At 39.6% G+C, this 18,483-nt stretch overlaps 2 protein-coding genes across 4 annotated transcripts in view; one reads left to right on the top strand and one right to left on the bottom strand.

Moving 5' to 3' along the window:
- LOC118373416 (leucine-rich repeat transmembrane protein FLRT1-like) overlaps positions 1-11,822 on the bottom strand; it is a 35,584-nt gene extending 23,762 nt beyond the window's left edge. The window contains exon 1 of the mRNA XM_035759536.2: positions 8,753-11,822. The gene's annotated coding sequence lies outside the window, so the exon portion shown is untranslated. The remainder of the gene's footprint in view (positions 1-8,752) is intronic.
- macrod1 (mono-ADP ribosylhydrolase 1) overlaps positions 1-18,483 on the top strand; it is a 119,607-nt gene that overhangs the window by 39,303 nt on the left and 61,821 nt on the right. For all 3 annotated transcript variants that reach the window (XM_052514001.1, XM_052514000.1, XM_052513999.1), the window contains one exon: positions 13,323-13,352. In XM_052514001.1, the coding sequence (XP_052369961.1) occupies positions 13,323-13,352 (30 nt within the window). The remainder of the gene's footprint in view (positions 1-13,322; positions 13,353-18,483) is intronic.

Below are 18,483 nucleotides of genomic sequence, written 5' to 3'. Positions count from 1 at the left end.
TAATGCAGACAGAGAAGAGCTCCAACTTCTTAGTCATAGCCTCAATCTTCTCTCGCACATTGAATATAGTTGCAGAGAGTCCCTGTAATCCTAGATTCAGATCATTCAGGTGAGAAAAAATATCACCCAGACAGGCCAGTCGTGTGAGAAACTCGTCATCATGCAAGCAGTCAGACAAGTGACTATTATGGTCAGTAAAGAAAAGTTTAAGCTCGTCTCTCAATTCAAAACAATGTGTTGAACCTTTGCCCTTGATAACCAGTGCACCTCTGTATGTTGTAGAAGTGTTACATGGTCGCTGCCCATATCATTGTGTAGTGCAGAAAATACATGAGATATGTGACACTTGGCATTCAGGCCAAAGAGTTCAATCTTGGTTTCATCATACCAGAGAGTCTTGTTTCTCCTGGTCTGAGTCCTTTAAGTGTCTTTTGGCAAACTCCAAGTGGGCTGTCATGTTCCTTTTACTGAGGAGTGGCTTCCGTCTTGCCACTCTACCATAAAAGCCTGATTGGTGGAGTGCTGAATTTGTGAATATACCAGAGGTGGACTCCAATCAAGTTGTAGAAACATCTCAAGGATGATCAATGGAAACAGGATGCACCGGAGTTCAATTTCTAGTCTCATAGCAAAGGGTCTGAATACTTACGTATTGTTTTTACAAATATCTGTTTTCGCTTTGTCATTATGTGGTATTGTGTGTAGACTGATGAGGGAACATTTTTATTTAATGAAGTTTAGAAAAAGGCTGTAATTTATCAATGTGGAAAAAGTGAAGGGGTCTGAATACTTTCCGAATGCACTGCATTTCTCAGATAAAGGACAGACACTTCAGAACAAACTTACTTCAGATGTTTATCTGTTGTTCCATGTAGTGAATCTGTTATTCAATGTGCTTGTATGGGCTAATAGCAGTAAGGACTATCTGTTATTCAATGTGTTTGTTTGGGCTAATAGCAGTAAGGACTATCTGTTGTTCCATGTAGTGAATCTGTTATTCAATGTGTTTGTTTGGGCTAATAGCAGTAAGGACTATCTGTTATTCAATGTGTTTGTATGGGCTAATAGCAGTAAGGACTATCTGTTATTCAATGTGCTTGTATGGGCTAACAGCAGTAAGGACTACCTGTTGTTCCATGTAGTGAATCTGTTATTCAATGTGTTTGTATGGGCTAATAGCAGTAAGGACTACCTGTTGTTCCATGTAGTGAATCTGTTATTCAATGTGTTTGTATGGGCTAATAGCAGTAAGGACTACCTGTTGTTCCATGTAGTGAATCTGTTATTCAGTGTGTTTGTATGGGCTAATAGCAGTAAGGACTACCTGTTATTCAATGTGTTTGTATGGGCTAACAGCAGTAAGGACTACCTGTTGTTCCATGTAGTGAATCTGTTATTCAATGTGTTTGTATGGGCTAATAGCAGTAAGGACTACCTGTTGTTCCATGTAGTGAATCTGTTATTCAATGTGTTTGTATGGGCTAACAGCAGTAAGGACTACCTGTTGTTCCATGTAGTGAATCTGTTATTCAATGTGTTTGTATGGGCTAATAGCAGTAAGGACTACCTGTTGTTCCATGTAGTGAATATGTTATTCAATGTGTTTGTATGGGCTAATAGCAGTAAGGACTACCTGTTGTTCCATGTAGTGAATCTGTTATTACATGTGTTTGTATGGGCTAACAGCAGTAAGGACTACCTGTTGTTCCATGTAGTGAATCTGTTATTCAATGTGTTTGTATGGGCTAATAGCAGTAAGGACTACCTGTTGTTCCATGTAGTGAATCTGTTATTCAATGTGTTTGTATGGGCTAATAGCAGTAAGGACTACCTGTTGTTCCATGTAGTGAATCTGTTATTACATGTGTTTGTATGGGCTAACAGCAGTAAGGACTACCTGTTGTTCCATGTAGTGAATCTGTTATTCAATGTGTTTGTATGGGCTAACAGCAGTAAGGACTACCTGTTGTTCCATGTAGTGAATCTGTTATTCAATGTGTTTGTATGGGCTAATAGCAGTAAGGACTACCTGTTGTTCCATGTAGTGAATCTGTTATTCAATGTGTTTGTATGGGCTAATAGCAGTAAGGACTACCTGTTGTTCCATGTAGTGAATCTGTTATTCAATGTGTTTGTATGGGCTAATAGCAGTAAGGACTACCTGTTGTTCCATGTAGTGAATCTGTTATTCAATGTGTTTGTATGGGCTAATAGCAGTAAGGACTACCTGTTGTTCCATGTAGTGAATCTGTTATTACATGTGTTTGTATGGGCTAACAGCAGTAAGGACTACCTGTTGTTCCATGTAGTGAATCTGTTATTCAATGTGTTTGTATGGGCTAATAGCAGTAAGGACTACCTGTTGTTCCATGTAGTGAATCTGTTATTCAATGTGTTTGTATGGGCTAATAGCAGTAAGGACTACCTGTTGTTCCATGTAGTGAATCTGTTATTACATGTGTTTGTATGGGCTAACAGCAGTAAGGACTACCTGTTGTTCCATGTAGTGAATCTGTTATTCAATGTGTTTGTATGGGCTAATAGCAGTAAGGACTACCTGTTGTTCCATGTAGTGAATCTGTTATTACATGTGTTTGTATGGGCTAATAGCAGTAAGGACTACCTGTTGTTCCATGTAGTGAATCTGTTATTACATGTGTTTGTATGGGCTAACAGCAGTAAGGACTACCTGTTGTTCCATGTAGTGAATCTGTTATTCAATGTGTTTGTATGGGCTAACAGCAGTAAGGACTACCTGTTGTTCCATGTAGTGAATCTGTTATTCAATGTGTTTGTATGGGCTAATAGCAGTAAGGACTACCTGTTGTTCCATGTAGTGAATCTGTTATTAAATGTGTTTGTATGGGCTAACAGCAGTAAGGACTACCTGTTGTTCCATGTAGTGAATCTGTTATTCAATGTGTTTGTATGGGCTAACAGCAGTAAGGACTACCTGTTGTTCCATGTAGTGAATCTGTTATTCAATGTGTTTGTATGGGCTAACAGCAGTAAGGACTACCTGTTATTCAATGTGTTTGTATGGGCTAACAGCAGTAAGGACTACCTGTTGTTCCATGTAGTGAATCTGTTATTCAATGTGTTTGTATGGGCTAACAGCAGTAAGGACTACCTGTTGTTCCATGTAGTGAATCTGTTATTCAATGTGTTTGTATGGGCTAATACCAAAAATATTTTTCCATCCAATCATTGTTTTATATATTTTTTTGATACTTCAAGGGGTCTTAAAATTATAAATCAAATGACTAAATGATCCTTGGTATGACCTTCTTAAAACGATTCCATATAGCTTAGTAGAATCGCCTCCCCGGGGTTAGACAGGGCTTAGATTCTAAAGGGCCTTAATGTGTACCTTCTTATTCTATTATATGAGCATATACATGTAAAAAAAAATATATCAAAACATTTTATTTAAAGTAATATTTTTCTAAAATATTAAAGTTACTGTCTCCACTACAACAACAAAATACTTAAATACATGTATTTTGTCCATTTAAATTAAACACTGTAGAATTCCATTTGTTCCTATGGTGGACTGCTTTTCAGAGTGCCAATATGCCGAACGGTGGCTTCAAAGCCTCTCGTTGGCCAGTACATAGCATCAGCAACCCAGAGTTTATATACATCATTTATAGAAACCCAATTGAACACTTATGGGAGATTCTGGGGCAGCGCCTGAGACAGCATTTTCCACTATCTTCAACAACACCAAATGATGGAATTTCTTGTGGAAGAATGGTGTCGCATCCCAGACACGTAGAATCTGTGCCACGGGGCATTGAAGCTGTTCTGGCTCGTGGGGCATTGAAGCTGTTCTGGCTCGTGGGGCATTGAAGCTGTTCTGGCTCGTGGTCCATTGAAGCTGTTCTGGCTCGTGGTCCATTGAAGCTGTTCTGGCTCGTGGTCCATTGAAGCTGTTCTGGCTCGTGGTCCATTGAAGCTGTTCTGGCTCGTGGTCCATTGAAGCTGTTCTGGCTCGTGGTCCATTGAAGCTGTTCTGGCTCGTGGTCCATTGAAGCTGTTCTGGCTCGTGGTCCATTGAAGCTGTTCTGGCTCGTGGGGCATTGAAGCTGTTCTGGCTCGTGGTCCATTGAAGCTGTTCTGGCTCGTGGTCCATTGAAGCTGTTCTGGCTCGTGGTCCATTGAAGCTGTTCTGGCTCGTGGTCCATTGAAGCTGTTCTGGCTCGTGGTCCATTGAAGCTGTTCTGGCTCGTGGTCCATTGAAGCTGTTCTGGCTCGTGGTCCATTGAAGCTGTTCTGGCTCGTGGGGCATTGAAGCTGTTCTGGCTCGTGGTCCATTGAAGCTGTTCTGGCTCGTGGTCCATTGAAGCTGTTCTGGCTCGTGGTCCATTGAAGCTGTTCTGGCTCGTGGTCCATTGAAGCTGTTCTGGCTCGTGGTCCATTGAAGCTGTTCTGGCTCGTGGTCCATTGAAGCTGTTCTGGCTCGTGGTCCATTGAAGCTGTTCTGGCTCGTGGTCCATTGAAGCTGTTCTGGCTCGTGGTACCCAATGCCCTATTAAGACACTTTATGTTGGTGTTTCTTTTATTTGGGAAGTTACCTGTACAGTTTGGTTTATTTGGGATTCCTTTCAACAAGCACCATTTTGTATTATTTTGGTACCTGGTAGTAATGGAATTGTTAGGAGTGTTGAATTATTTTGAAGGAAGTACCGTTGTTGCATCAATGAAATATCAGGTAAACGAACACTAACTACACTGTTTGTTAACTTAAGCTCTCATAGAGTTTTGTTCACACGCAATGGCAACACAGCACACACAAAAAAATGTGCACATTACTGTACACGCGCTAGAGATGTAACAAATTGATAATTTTGCTTAACGTTTAAACAACGATAAATCATAAAAAGTTTTTCCGTTAAAATTATAACAAAAAATAATAAAACAATTCCACTCAATTCACAATGTAGAATAATGGTCCTATGAAGTTCTGTCTAGCGCCACCCTTTACAGACAGAACGCAGCTACAGTCACATTTCAATAGTACAGAAGTCCAGAGAGGACATATGAATAAAACAATTATTCCCTTATGTCCAGATCACAAATGATTTATCTCATGATCACTATATAACAAGAGTTGTTTTGTCCAGATCACAAGATAATCAAAAAAAACAGGTAACGCTGGCTAGCTTTCTAGCTACTTCCAGACGCAAATGAGAGAACACCTCACTCTGACCATTTTACTCACCCTAGCAGGGCTGGTTAGGCTATTTTGATGTTATCCAGAGCGTTGTTGACTGTAAATGTGCTGCTGGCAACAATTTAATTTAGCTTTTTTGCCGACGTTTACCGACACCGGCCATATTCAATGGGTGTTGAGCGTTCGTAAATTCATCAGTTATTCTGCACTCTGGCACACTCAGACGAGAGTGCTCTGAAATTCAATAACCAGAGCGAATTTACGAATGCACCTTGTATCTTTTCAGACAGTAGAATTCTGCTCCGACTTATAATGTTCTATTGTTTCCCTGACAACAATAAAGGTCGCTGATTGATGTGCTGCTGTGTTGTTAATGCTGTTTTTTATGGTAGGATAGCTAGATGTACTTTATTTCTACTAAATGTCTTGCTAAATCACAGTATTTAAAGAACTTTAAAGTACCTTTTTAGAAGAGAGTGGTCTGCGTGGAGCCAGCAGGCTGAGTGGAGCGGAGCAGCTCAACATTATTTGATTGACAGTTTTGGTCGCATATTGATGGAAATTAGTCCTGCTTCAGAAGCAGCATTACTTTAGACATGTAAACGGCCGTAGTGTAGCCTACCCTAACAGACGAGGTGACACATTATTATATCTGAAAAGGGTCATTGATACAGGCTACCGGTAGCCTACTGTAATTTCAGAATCCGAGACAAAAACACGCCTACCCACTCAGCAACGAAGAGCACCCCGGGCTCAAGACTGGCCCAAAGATACACGACATCAGTCCCATGAATAAACTAGGATATTCTACAGGCAACAGACCGAAGACTGAACACGCGCTCTGACAGAACACACACTGGCATCATTAGCGAGCGAGAGTGAGGGGCAGCCAGAACCGTGCTCATATGTCTTGCTAATCTGCATCTTACCATCTCTTGTCTTGCATGCCTCACAAATTCACCCAAGTAGCCTAAGGTTTGCATCTTCCTCTCTGGTTTGATTTAAAATACACAACTTTCCCCAGGCTGTTATAGCCTATCGTCTAGTTAGGCTAGAACACGGACAACTGTTTTGTGGCAACTGCACTGTGATTTTAATTATGTGGGGATAACATTGTTAGGGAATTTTTCTAACGTTAAGAATCCCAACTTAGTTTTAACATTTAAACGTTCACACCCCTAACACTCGCACACAGTCACACAGACCGACACACACTCACACAGACCGACACACACTCACACAGACCGACACACACTCACACAGACCGACACACAGTCACACAGACCAACACACACTCACACAAACCAACACACACAGTCACACAGACCGACGCACACTCACACAGACCGACACACACAGTCACACAGACCGACACACACTCACACAGACCGACACACACAGTCACACAGACCGACACACACTCACACAAACCAACACACACAGTCACACAGACCGACACACACTCACACAGACTGACACAAACACAGTGAATATGTTTTGCATAAATCGGTTGCGTATTCCAAGCTGAAGGCTCCTTTTAAACTGAGTAGGGAATAATTATCCCAGTCAGATTCTCATCCCCATACTGTATGCGCACACAAAGTACTCACTGTATACACACACACTATACACACACACTGTATACAAACACACTGTATACACACACACTGTATACACACACAGCTTCATCTCCCTGTCAAACACGTAGCAAGCATGATCACAGTCTACTGTATAAATGCAGCCTATTTGATGCAGCTCCAATAATTTCTCTCTTCATGTCTTTCTCTCACTCTCTCTCTTTCCTCGCTATCTCTGAATGATGCAGACCCTGAGAATAAACAGGCAATTTAAGTGCTGGACACCACTGCTCATACACACACGCCACCACACACACACGCCACCGCACACACACGCCACCGCACACACACACGCCACCGCACACACACGACTCACTCCAGAGGCCCAAATATTTAACAATACGCACACCTCACACACCCCTCCCAAGGCCCACACACACACACACACACACACACACACACACACACACACACACATCACACACCCCTCCCAAGGCCCACACACATACACACCTCATCAGAGACACACATAAACATTCAGAGTGGATATAGTGAGGGAGTAAAGGTTACAGTCTATATTCTGTTGAAATAAATTCAGTCCCTGAACTTCACTCTGTGACTCCTACTGCAGCAGTTTGGGTCTGGTGTATTGTGATATTGTAGTCCTGCGCCAATAACTAGGGCTGCAAAACACTGCTCTTTAATGCCATAATCCACTATTATGTAGTGTGTGGTGTGTGTGTGTGTGTGTGTGTGTGTGTGTGTGTGTGTGTGTGTGTGTGTGTGTGTGTGTGTGTGTGTGTGTGTGTGTGTGTGTGTGTGTGTGTGTGTGTGTGTGTGTGTACTCAGATGGACAATGAATTTCCCCTCACTGTAATGCATCCCTCTAATATCTTAATTTAGAATGTAATCTATGCCATCTCCAGAATGTCTCCTAGAGGTTGGGGCCTTGGTTTTAAATAGACCCCTACACAAAGGTTTCGTATTAACGATGTATAAAAACAAAAGCAACATCAGCCAATATTGTGTAAAATGATACCAGACCAGTTAGGTAAAATAATATTGCATGGTCTAACCATGACGATGTTGTGTATTTTGAATTGTTTGATTTTGACTGAATTCTGTAACTGAATTGAAGTTGAAAGTTTCTCTCTTTCACAGTTCTCTGAAATGATTGGACTAGTAGAGCCTAAATTACTCAAGTGCTGGGACTGGAACTTGGTTTTACAATTGTCTTTGTTGTATTTTCTGGGCATTCTCTCCTCATCATGTTGCCAATGTGCAGTGTTTCTCTCTCCATCTATCTCCCTGTCTTTAATCTGATGTTCTGTAACATTTCGGCACTGAGAATTTCCTTCTAATCTCAATATGGCCCTGTTCGCTCTGTAATAATCCTGTGTGTGTGTGTGTGTGTGTGTGTGTGTGTGTGTGTGTGTGTGTGTGTGTGTGTGTGTGTGTGTGTGTGTGTGTGTGTGTGTGTGCGTGTGTGCATGACTAACGCATATTGTTGTTTTTAATTCATGCCCAGTGAAACTGTAAGACAACTGATCTCTATGCACTCTAAACCCTGTTGTGTTTGTATGCTTAAATTACTTCTGATTGTCATATTTTCCTGGTTATTGTGCTTGAGATGCTGTGCTGCACAATATGTTGCGTTTGTGTAAACAACTAAGTGTGGGTGAAAACACACACAAAAAAACTTTAAATCCTATGCTGAACTGTAGTCCTTTGTGCTTGGCCTGAGTAGTATATACACACACATCCAGAGTGACACACACACACACACACACACACACACACACACACAGGATTAATTGTTTATCCAAACAATACGAAACAATATGCACCACACAAATACTAAGCGTGTAAGAGTGCCCTTTCTGTCCTATTCCCCCTCTTATAAACCTGTTGTATTCAGATATAATTTATCCTAAAATGAACCATGTAAAGTCTCATTTGAGGCTGTTTTTATGTACTTTAGCATATAGAATGATACTACCTTTTTTTATTCTAGTCTTCCCTCGCCGATCTCAGGCTTGTCGAGTCGATCGTTTTCTCTCTTCTATGTACAGCGGTTAAAAACTGCCTCCAAAATGCTTCATCGCTGTGGAAACCGCCTTCGCACGGCTGTTACATCTCCATCCCAGTGTGTCGCTCTCTCTCTCTGTGTGTGTGTGTGAGGGAAAGAGTCACTAACCTATTAAATAAGCGTTGCGCTCCGTTTCCCTAGCTCCCTGCGTCGCTTTGTTTGGGAGCTCGGAGTCTCTGTGCCTAACAATAGAAGTGCACTGTAGCCTATAACTTCACCCTGAACTAATGTTAAAATAGGTGTCACATCTGCTTAACATTTGCTTTAGTGTGTCTATGGTTACGCATTTTAACTAACCTTTCCATACAGCCTTATGGATCTATAGCCTATAGGCTATATAATGGCATTGTCTCTTTTTTTATCCGTTTGGTAAAGGGCGCCCAGGTGTTACCAAGAGCCCGTGCTGTGATCCCAGCGCGTGAAGCTCACGGTCTTCTGTCTGTTCAGCAGGTCGTTGTGGTTCAGTCACACTAGCCTTGCCATGAAAACCAGAAAGTATTTCAAGTCCACCATGTGCAACACAACCAGCTCTTTTTATATTGTCCTTTTAATTCATTCAGTTAATCATTCAGTTTGACCCACACCTGTTGGCTTTGTGCAGTGGTGGAAAAAGTAATACATTTTCATACTTAAGTAAAAGTAAAGATACCTTAATAGAAAATGAAAGTAAAAGTGGGAGTCATCCAGTAAAATCCTACTTGAGTAAAAGTATTTGGTTTTACATATACTTAAGTGTCAAAAGTATATGTAATTTCTAAAATATACTTAAGTATCAAAAGTATAAATCATTTTAAATTCCTTATATATAAAGCAAACCAGAGGGCACAATTTATTTATTATAATTTTATTTACAGATAGCCAGGAGCAGACTGCAACACCCAGACATCATTTACAAACAAAGTATTTGTGTTTAGTGAGTCCACTAGATCAGAGGCAGTGGGGATGACCAGGGTTGTTCTCTTGATAAGTGTGTGAATTGGACCATTTTCCTGTCCTGCTAAGCATTCAAAATGTAACTAGTACTTTTGGGTGTCAGGGAAAATGTATAGAGTAAAAAGTACATAATTTCCTTTAGGAACGTAGTGATGTAAAAGTAAAAAAATATAATTAGTAAAGTACAGATACCCCTAAAAACTACTTCAGTACTTTACACCTCTGACCTTGTGCATAAAATAACTCAAACCGTTTTGTCAGAAAAATATGCTTTCCCTGAAAAGAGATATAGCCTTGGTTTATTCTACTAGATAAGTGGTTATTTTAGGCTACAACAGGCCTGTGACTTTTCAGCTGCGTGTGTTCACAGATTCAGAAGGTTGTTATTTAGACACTGTAGAGCAGTCTCTAATTACGATTCGCCAGTTTAGTTTTTTTTGACCAAGGAAAGTACAATCAAATGTACAAAATCCAATCAACGAGGGGAAGAGAGGTTTGATTGGAGAAAGAGGGGAGGGAATAAGAGGTGAAAGGGCAGAGAGAGAACAACACACAAACATGTTGCTCACTGAATGAAAGAGAGGAGATGGAGGAGATGAGCTGATGGATTATAGAGCAATATATATTCTGGATACATTGTACAGAACTGTTGTTTTTATCAGCAGCAACATCATAAGAATCATCAGCATCACTGTTCAGTTATGAAACCAAGACAGGATTCAGTCTTACAGTATATTCCGAGCGTCCCTAAATACAGTAGAAACACACACACACACACACACACACAGCCATAACACAATGGCACCCCAGTTGGGGAGAATGGGCTCGTGGTAATTGCTGGAGCGGAATCAGTGGAATGGTATCAAATATATCAAACACATGTTTGATGCCATTCCATTAACTCCGTTCCAGCCATTATTTTGAGCCGTCCTCCCCTCAGCAGCCTCCACTGATTTTCACTCACTCTCTCATTGTCAGTCACAGCAAGATTTTCTTTCCATCTTTTCTTTCAATTGATATATTTCCACCCTTGCTCTGTCCATCCTTTCAGTGCTGAAAGCAAAGTCTGGTACACATCACCTATTCCCCTCCATTCCGTGCCCTTTCTCTCTCTCTGTCTGTCTCTGTGTGTTTCTCTGTGTGTTTCTCTGTGTGTGTCTCTGTGTGTCTGTCCAGTCATAATTGAATGACTTCCCTTTCCAGGAGAAGGTAGGCTACGCTCCATCTTTTTAGTTTTTCTCTCTCTCTCTCTCTCTCTCTCTCTCTCTCTCTCTCTCTCTCTCTCTCTCTCTCTCTCTCTCTCTCTCTCTCTCTCTCTCTCTCTCTCTCTCTCTCTCTCTCTCTCTCTCATAGCATAAGTCGATATAGTGTTTGTTTACACACATTGGAGTAAAACAAGGTTATATTTGCGGTTCTGATGGGGTATGACAGTTGAACTAAGCTCATGAGGCATTTAGAAGTTACATTCTTCAAGAATCAGTGGGTACATATCATTCAATTATAAGTCCATAAATTGATGTAGCTACTAAGGATTCTAGCTTTAACTGAAACATGTATCGAGTTTATCATCATTTACAGATGTAGGATCTTAATTTGATCACCCTGTTGCAGGAGACATTTTGTGCAATGCAGGATATTTAAAACGGAGTGTATTTGAGGTTTAAAGGCTTCTGAAGTTTGTAACATGCCATTTGAAATTTCAGACATGATTTACCCTTACGAAAAATTTATCAACCCCTTAAAAAAATGTCCATGAAATATAATCCTCATAATAATTCACATTTCCTCTTGCAGCTTCTATCTCAAGGCCATCAGACTGTTAAACAGCCATCACTGACACAGAGAGGCTGCTGCCTACATACAGACTTGAAATCATTGGCCACTTTAATGAATGGATCACTAGTCACTTTAATAATGCCATGTAATAATGTTTATAATGTTTACACATCTTGCATTTCTCATCTCAAATGTATATGTTGTATTTTATACCATCTATTGCACCTTGCCTATGCCACTCAGTCATTGTTCATCATTCATGTATATATTCTTATTCCTTTACTTAGATTTGTGTGTATTATGTAGTTGTTATGGAATTGTTAGATATTGCTGCACTGTTGAAGCACAAGCATTTCGCGACACTCGCAATAACATCTGCTAACCATGTGTATGTGACCAACCAAATTTGATTTGATTTGCAGGATTATTTTTTCTTCTGTAGCAAACTGGCTCAAATTATGATCCTACATCTGTACAACACTTGGAAAGAGTCTAATTTACAGTGATATTCAGTATATTCGGATTTATATTCAGTTTCTCTATTTCTCTCTCTCTTTCACTCACTCACTCACTCACACCTCTTTCTCTGGGGTGAAGGATACATAGGGGTTTAACAGATGTTAAACCTCTCTCCCTGGGGTAACAGCGGTACACCCCTCTGTCTGTCTCCCCAGTCTCTCTCTCTTTGTCGCTCTTTTTTTTCTCTGCCCATCCTCCTGTCTCACTTTCTTCTCTCTCTTCTCACACGTTCATCCTTTAACTGACAGAAGTGGGAGAGGCACCTATACAGGCTAAGTACTTATTTCACCTCTTTCTGACACCATCTCTCTATCTCTCTCCCTCTTCGCGCTCTTTCCACCCATCTCTCGCTCTCTCCATCCCTCTCTATCCCTCTTTCTCGCTCTTTCCACCTCTCTCTCTCTAATTAACTAGGTTTTAGTAACGAACCTTTGGGCTTTGGGAGTTTCCATGGTTACACCAACATCCAATCTTGTCGGTCCACGTCTGTGTGTGTGTGTGAGATATGTGTGCGTGGTTGTGCATGCACATGGACATGTTTTGGCTGTGCATGCACTGGGCTCTGTTTTGAATGCTTTTGTCTTCCAGAGGGACAGACAGATGTTGCCATTCTGCTGCCTCCTCTCGCTCCTCTCCTGTCGCTCCTCTTTTCTCCTCTCGGCCGCTCCTCTCGCTCCTCTTTTCTCCTCTCGGCCGCTCCTCTCGCTCCCCTCCTCTCTTGAGACCATGTGAATAGAGGCTCCTGGATAGGCGGGATGTGTCTAAAATCTCCCTCTCTCTCCTCTGCTCTGTATTTCCCTGTCTGAATGGCTGTCCAGAAGAGTTACACACTGAACCAGTGTCCAGTGCTGCATCTGGCTGGTGTGGTGCTGTGGTGTCCTCATATCGACCAGCCTGTCAGGTTAAAGTTGCTCTGTATTGGATCATGACTCCTGGTGGCAGGGCAGGAACCGAAGTAACTTAATTTTATTCCAGCCCGCCTTCAACTCAATTGAGTGATGAAGGCTGATGATGGAGCTTGTGACATCACTGAGATCAAAGGTCATAAGTCAGAGGCAGCGCTGATGACACAATGGACCAATCCCAGAGCTATATATATATATATATGTATGGCTCAGCCATACTGCTGTTTATTTCCAGGAAGGTTGGAATAAGACCTTGAAGGGTTGTACAATCCTGCCAGCTAGAATGTATATTTACATTATAAAGAATGTTTTCTCATGATATTTCTCTTTTCTGTTTTATCTTTCAGCCAACAAGACTCTGCTGGGGGGAGGAGGAGGTGAGTCATTCTGTCGCTCTTTACTCTGTTATTTCTGTTCCCTTGTTCCTTGAGAGAAAGAATACAGACGTGTGTGTGTGTGTGTGTGTGTGTGTTAGACCTGGGATAACTATCATCGAAAGTAAAATAAAAATTGGGGTTTACCTACTTTGGAGGTGACTACAACTATTTGTAGTCAAATCCCAAAAACAGATCCCAAAAAATGACAACTTTTTAAAACGATTTGAATACAGATCTGAGAAAGCAACTACTTTCCAAAAATATTTCAATACAGATCTCATGAAGTGACTACTTTTCAGAAACAATTGGATTGGCTGCCTTCAACTAATGGCAGGGCTGTATCTGGAACTGCATGTTGATGATAACAATAGAATGAATAGAGCACAAACAATCTTCTATACTATTCCAGACTATCTGACAGTCATATTTGATCTACACAATACATTTCTATCTGAACATTCTGTAAATATTCATTCTGAATGTCCATTGACCCAGGTGTACATAATCAAACCAATTAACCAATAATATGTTGTACAGATAATTATAGATACGTTTTGACTCTCAACAACCATATGACTCTTTCAACATGCCAATGAAAAGGTTGAAAGCTGCAATTCATTTAATGATACCCGAAAATACTGCAGGGAAATTCTAAGCCATTTGCGAACATTGCAAATAGCAAGTTCGATGCTTAGCAAAAACAACTCTGAACCTCTTTGTCCATCTGAGGGTAAGTGTTCTTGTTTCAAACACACACTATAAGATCTTTAAAGGGATAGTTTGCTCAGAATACAAACTAACATGATTTTCCACCTACCTTGGCTATAGTTGATTCAAGTTTTTGGATATTTCATTTCCTTTCTACAGTTAATAGACGTTGTTACTGTCGGCATTCTCAGTAACACTTAACATTAAACCGTTATTGTTCCTATGTAATACAACTGTAGTTACTTTTGGAACATTTTGTTAGCATGTTATATAATACTTTGATAATTGCATTTGCATTGCATAGCAATGAGCTTAGAGCTTTTGTAGCTACTGTACACGAGGAATAGTGACTGTTTCTTATTCTACTGGAATAACTCCATTATTATGCAACTATAAATCAACGTCCTATGTAACAACAATGTTGCTATTGTAATAATCACTAAGTTGCTACACATGTATAAGAACTGGATGTTACTGCATTACCTTTTGTCACTCATTATCAAAATCATTTGTTAGTCATTTTGAAGCTGCAAAAGTGGTTTACTCTAATGTTGAGGCGATTCAATGTCAAATCATATGTTATTTGTCACATACACATGGTTAGCAGATGTTAATTCGAGTGTAGCGAATTGCTTGTGCTTCTAGTTCCGACAATGCAGTAATATCCAATGAGTAATCTAACCTAACAATTTCACAACAATTACCTTACACTTGTGTGTATAAAGGAATGAATAAGAATATGTACATAAAAAATATCTGAATGAGTGATGGTACAGGACGGCATCGGCAAGATGCAGTAGATGGTATAGAGTACAGTATATACATATGAGATGAGTAATGTAGGGTATGTAAACAAGATGCAGTAGATGGTATAGAGTACAGTATAAACATATGAGATGAGTAATGTAGGGTATGTAAACAAGATGCAGTAGATGGTATAGAGTACAGTATATACATATGAGATTAGTAATGTAGGGTATGTAAACAAGATGCAGTAGATGGTATAGAGTACAGTATAAACATATGAGATGAGTAATGTAGGGTATGTAAACAAGATGCAGTAGATGGTATAGAGTACAGTATAAACATATGAGATGAGTAATGTAGGGTATGTAAACAAGATGCAGTAGATGGTATAGAGTACAGTATAAACATATGAGATGAGTAATGTAGGGTATGTAAACAAGATGCAGTAGATGGTATAGAGTACAGTATATACATATGAGATTAGTAATGTAGGGTATGTAAACAAGATGCAGTAGATGAGATGAGTAATGTAGGGTATGTAAACAAGATGCAGTAGATGGTATAGAGTACAGTATAAACATATGAGATGAGTAATGTAGGGTATGTAAACAAGATGCAGTAGATGGTATAGAGTACAGTATAAACATATGAGCTGAGTAATGTAGGGTATGTAAACAAGATGCAGTAGATGGTATAGAGTACAGTATAAACATATGAGATGAGTAATGTAGGGTATGTAAACAAGATGCAGTAGATGGTATAGAGTACAGTATAAACATATGAGATGAGTAATGTAGGGTATGTAAACAAGATGCAGTAGATGGTATAGAGTACAGTATAAACATATGAGATGAGTAATGTAGGGTATGTAAACAAGATGCAGTAGATGGTATAGAGTACAGTATAAACATATGAGATGAGTAATGTAGGGTATGTAAACAAGATGCAGTAGATGGTATAGAGTACAGTATAAACATATGAGATGAGTAATGTAGGGTATGTAAACAAGATGCAGTAGATGGTATAGAGTACAGTATAAACATATGAGATGAGTAATGTAGGGTATGTAAACAAGATGCAGTAGATGGTATAGAGTACAGTATAAACATATGAGATGAGTAATGTAGGGTATGTAAACAAGATGCAGTAGATGGTATAGAGTACAGTATAAACATATGAGATGAGTAATGTAGGGTATGTAAACAAGATGCAGTAGATGGTATAGAGTACAGTATAAACAAATGAGATGAGTAATGTAGGGTATGTAAACAAGATGCAGTAGATGGTATAGAGTACAGTATAAACATATGAGATGAGTAATGTAGGGTATGTAAACAAGATGCAGTAGATGGTATAGAGTACAGTATAAACATATGAGATGAGTAATGTAGGGTATGTAAACAAGATGCAGTAGATGGTATAGAGTACAGTATAAACATATGAGATGAGTAATGTAGGGTATGTAAACAAGATGCAGTAGATGGTATAGAGTACAGTATAAACATATGAGATGAGTAATGTAGGGTATGTAAACAAGATGCAGTAGATGGTATAGAGTACAGTATAAACAAATGAGATGAGTAATGTAGGGTATGTAAACAAGATGCAGTAGATGGTATAGAGTACAGTATAAACATATGAGATGAGTAATGTAGGGTATGTAAACAAGATGCAGTAGATGGTATAGAGTACAGTATAAACATATGAGATGAGTAATGTAGGGTATGTAAACAAGATGCAGTAGATGGTATAGAGTACAGTATAAACATATGAGATGAGTAATGTAGGGTATGTAAACAAGATGCAGTAGATGGTATAGAGTACAGTATAAACATATGAGATGAGTAATGTAGGGTATGTAAACAAGATGCAGTAGATGGTATAGAGTACAGTATAAACATATGAGATGAGTAATGTAGGGTATGTAAACAAGATGCAGTAGATGGTATAGAGTACAGTATAAACATATGAGATGAGTAATGTAGGGTATGTAAACAAGATGCAGTAGATGGTATAGAGTACAGTATAAACATATGAGATGAGTAATGTAGGGTATGTAAACAAGATGCAGTAGATGGTATAGAGTACAGTATAAACATATGAGATGAGTAATGTAGGGTATGTAAACAAGATGCAGTAGATGGTATAGAGTACAGTATAAACATATGAGATGAGTAATGTAGGGTATGTAAACAAGATTCAGTAGATGGTATAGAGTACAGTATATACATATGAGATGAGTAATGTAGGGTATGTAAACAAGATGCAGTAGATGGTATAGAGTACAGTATAAACATATGAGATGAGTAATGTAGGGTATGTAAACAAGATGCAGTAGATGGTATAGAGTACAGTATAAACATATGAGATGAGTAATGTAGGGTATGTAAACAAGATGCAGTAGATGGTATAGAGTACAGTATAAACATATGAGATGAGTAATGTAGGGTATGTAAACAAGATGCAGTAGATGGTATAGAGTACAGTATAAACATATGAGATGAGTAATGTAGGGTATGTAAACAAGATTCAGTAGATGGTATAGAGTACAGTATATACATATGAGATGAGTAATGTAGGGTATGTAAACAAGATGCAGTAGATGGTATAGAGTACAGTATAAACATATGAGATGAGTAATGTAGGGTATGTAAACAAGATGCAGTAGATGGTATAGAGTACAGTATAAACATATGAGATGAGTAATGTAGGGTATGTAAACAAGATGCAGTAGATGGTATAGAGTACAGTATATACATATGAGATGAGTAATGTAGGGTATGTAAACAAGATGCAGTAGATGGTATAGAGTACAGTATAAACATATGAGATGAGTAATGTAGGGTATGTAAACAAGATGCAGTAGATGGTATAGAGTACAGTATAAACATATGAGATGAGTAATGTAGGGTATGTAAACAAGATGCAGTAGATGGTATAGAGTACAGTATATACATATGAGATGAGTAATGTAGGGTATGTAAACATTATTACATTTACATTACATTTAAGTCATTTAGCAGACGCTCTTATCCAGAGCGACTTACAAATTGTTTAAAGTGGTTAGTGATACATGTATTACATCAATTTTTCCATTATTAAAGTGGCTGGAGTTGAGTCAGTATGTTGGCAGCAGCCACTCAATGTTAGTGATGGCTGTTTAACAGTCTGATGGCAATGAGATAGAGGCTGTTTTTCAGTCTCTCGGTCCCAGCATTGATGCACCTGTACTGACCTCACCTTCTGGATGATAGCGGGGTGAACAGGCAGTGGCTCGGGTGATTGTTGTCCTAGATGATCTTTTTGACCTTCCTGTGACATTGGGTGGTGTAGGTGTCCTGGAGGGCAGGTAGTTTGCCCCCGGTGATGCGTTGTGCAGACCTCACTACCCTTTGGAGAGCCTTTTTTATTTGACCTTTATTTTACCTTTATTTGACTAGGCAAGTCAGTTAAGAACACATTTTTATTTTCAATGAAGGCCTAGGAACAGTGGGTTAACTGCCTTAAGGTTATGGGCGGAGCAGTTGCCGTACCAGGCGGTGATACAGCTCGACAGGATGCTCTCGATTGCGCATCTGTAAAAGTTTGTGAGGGGTTTTGGTGACAAGCCGAATTTCTTCAGCTTCCTGAGGTTGAAGAGGCGCTGCTGCACCTTCTTCACCACGCTGTCTGTGTG

This window comes from Oncorhynchus keta, chromosome 4 (genome assembly GCF_023373465.1).
Source record: "Oncorhynchus keta strain PuntledgeMale-10-30-2019 chromosome 4, Oket_V2, whole genome shotgun sequence".
NCBI classification, from domain to species: Eukaryota; Metazoa; Chordata; class Actinopteri; order Salmoniformes; family Salmonidae; genus Oncorhynchus; species Oncorhynchus keta.
Note: the sequence above shows the minus strand (reverse complement) of the source record. Positions and strands in the feature narration are given on the sequence as shown.